This window comes from Octodon degus, unplaced genomic scaffold (assembly GCF_000260255.1).
Source record: "Octodon degus isolate 3935 unplaced genomic scaffold, OctDeg1.0 scaffold00144, whole genome shotgun sequence".
NCBI lineage: Eukaryota > Metazoa > Chordata > Mammalia > Rodentia > Octodontidae > Octodon > Octodon degus.
In genome coordinates, this window is record NW_004524720.1 from 3,851,375 (window position 1) to 3,853,084 (window position 1,710).

The following is a 1,710-nucleotide window of genomic DNA, read 5'->3' on the forward strand; positions in this document are numbered from 1 at the left end:
ACACACACACAAACTATTATTATTTCTATAAAGATAGGTAGGCTATTCTGGTCATATTTTAGTTCTCTTATTCCTCCCCTTTGCTGTGTTTAAGGAAATATTGTTATGAATAATACTTCCACAGAGAAAGGCTCTTGCTTAGAAAATGAAGCCCAAGTTGTAGATAAAAATAAGGGCAAGATCAAAGGAAAGCAGTATTGTAGGTGATAGTAAGCAGTAGTGAACCCCTGATTAACATCATCATCTACAGTTCAACCGGTGAAAGCTTTCACAGTCCTAGTCTAGCTTGTCAACTCTTTTGGTAACTAGTGAAGCTGAGGCTTTTTCTTATTGCTTAAAACTATCCTCTGAAATTCTCTAAACTTTTCTGACAATATTTTCTTTCAGCTCACTGGGGCAGAAAATGGATTCTGTTCTCTTTGCCTGCATTTAGCTCCTTGTTTCAGAAGCAGGCCCAAGTACTTCTATTGCCATTCAGGCCACCTCACACCTCTCTCCACCCTGCTGTTTTGTTTGTTTTGTGTTGAAGCTGTGTGTTGACAGCAGTGGAAAGTTTTATTGACAGCCTGGAGACCTCTTTAGTTAGTGTCTGCTTTTCAGTGGTGTCCTCCAGGCATGGCTACCTCCAGGCCTTTGCCTCTATCCCAGACTCCAGCTACCTGTTTATACTTGACATGGGAGGGAGGTTGCAGCATATTTGGCCCAGTACCCAGTTCTCCAGAATGGGCTTCTGTATTGTCATCCCCAGGCCATGTAGGTATCGGTATCTCCAGGAAACCAACTTATACCAACAGCTATGTCGCATAGTAGTAAGAGCTGCAGTGGTAAAATTAGCATTGTGCTGTGAAAACAGCTCAGTGGCACAGCACCTGTCTGGCAAGTGCAAGTTCAGTTCCTGGTACAACCCCCCAAAAACAAACAAACAAACAAACAAACAAACAAACAAACCCCATCAAAAAAATAAAATTACCATCCACTGATAAAGTGTTGTATGACTGAAGTTTCATTATTTCTATGTAATGAAAGCTTCAAAAAATCATATTGCAAACAAAAATGTTAAAAATTACCTGATGGCATTTTATTCAGTGGAGGAAATGGAGTAAATCTGGAATTCTGCGAAGCAATTTTAGATGTGTTGTGAATTGCCTTTGGAGGTTCTGTCAAATAGGGTGAAGAGTCTTCAAAGTTTTCTAGAAAAATTTAGAGAATATGTTAGTTATTAAATTAATCATGCATGTGTACTAATAGATAATGTTAGTTACCAAGAAAATGAAATTACCTACAAATGATTTTTTAGGTCATTCATTTGATTAAGAAAACAAAGACATACATTTACATGGATAACGTCAGAGATAGCATTAAGTAAAAGAAACCAGGAGCAAAGGCCTCATGCTGTAAGTTCTCTGCATACAGTGTTCAGCATGGGACATTCATATAGGAATGTTCAATTCATTTAGAAGCCAAAAGTAGATCAGTGGCTGCCTGGGGCTGAAGTATAAGGAAACTGGAGAATAATAGCCAGGAAGTTCAAACTTTTTTTTCCAGGTAATGAAAGTGCTCTAGATTTCATTACGGCAATAAATTCAAGTATACCACAATTCTGTAAGTATACTGAAAAGCACAGAATTTTACATTTTATGTAAGTAAAATGTACAGTATGTAAGTGACATCTTGGCACAGTTGTTAAAATTTTAACATCTGACTTCTCAT

General features: G+C 37.7%; 1 protein-coding gene across 1 annotated transcript in view; it reads right to left on the minus strand.

Annotated features, from left to right (window-relative positions):
• LOC111812816 (coiled-coil domain-containing protein 7-like) overlaps positions 1-1,710 on the minus strand; it is a 55,501-nt gene that overhangs the window by 1,687 nt on the left and 52,104 nt on the right. The window contains exon 6 of the mRNA XM_023701942.1: positions 1,068-1,190. Within this exon, the coding sequence (XP_023557710.1) occupies positions 1,068-1,190 (123 nt within the window). The remainder of the gene's footprint in view (positions 1-1,067; positions 1,191-1,710) is intronic.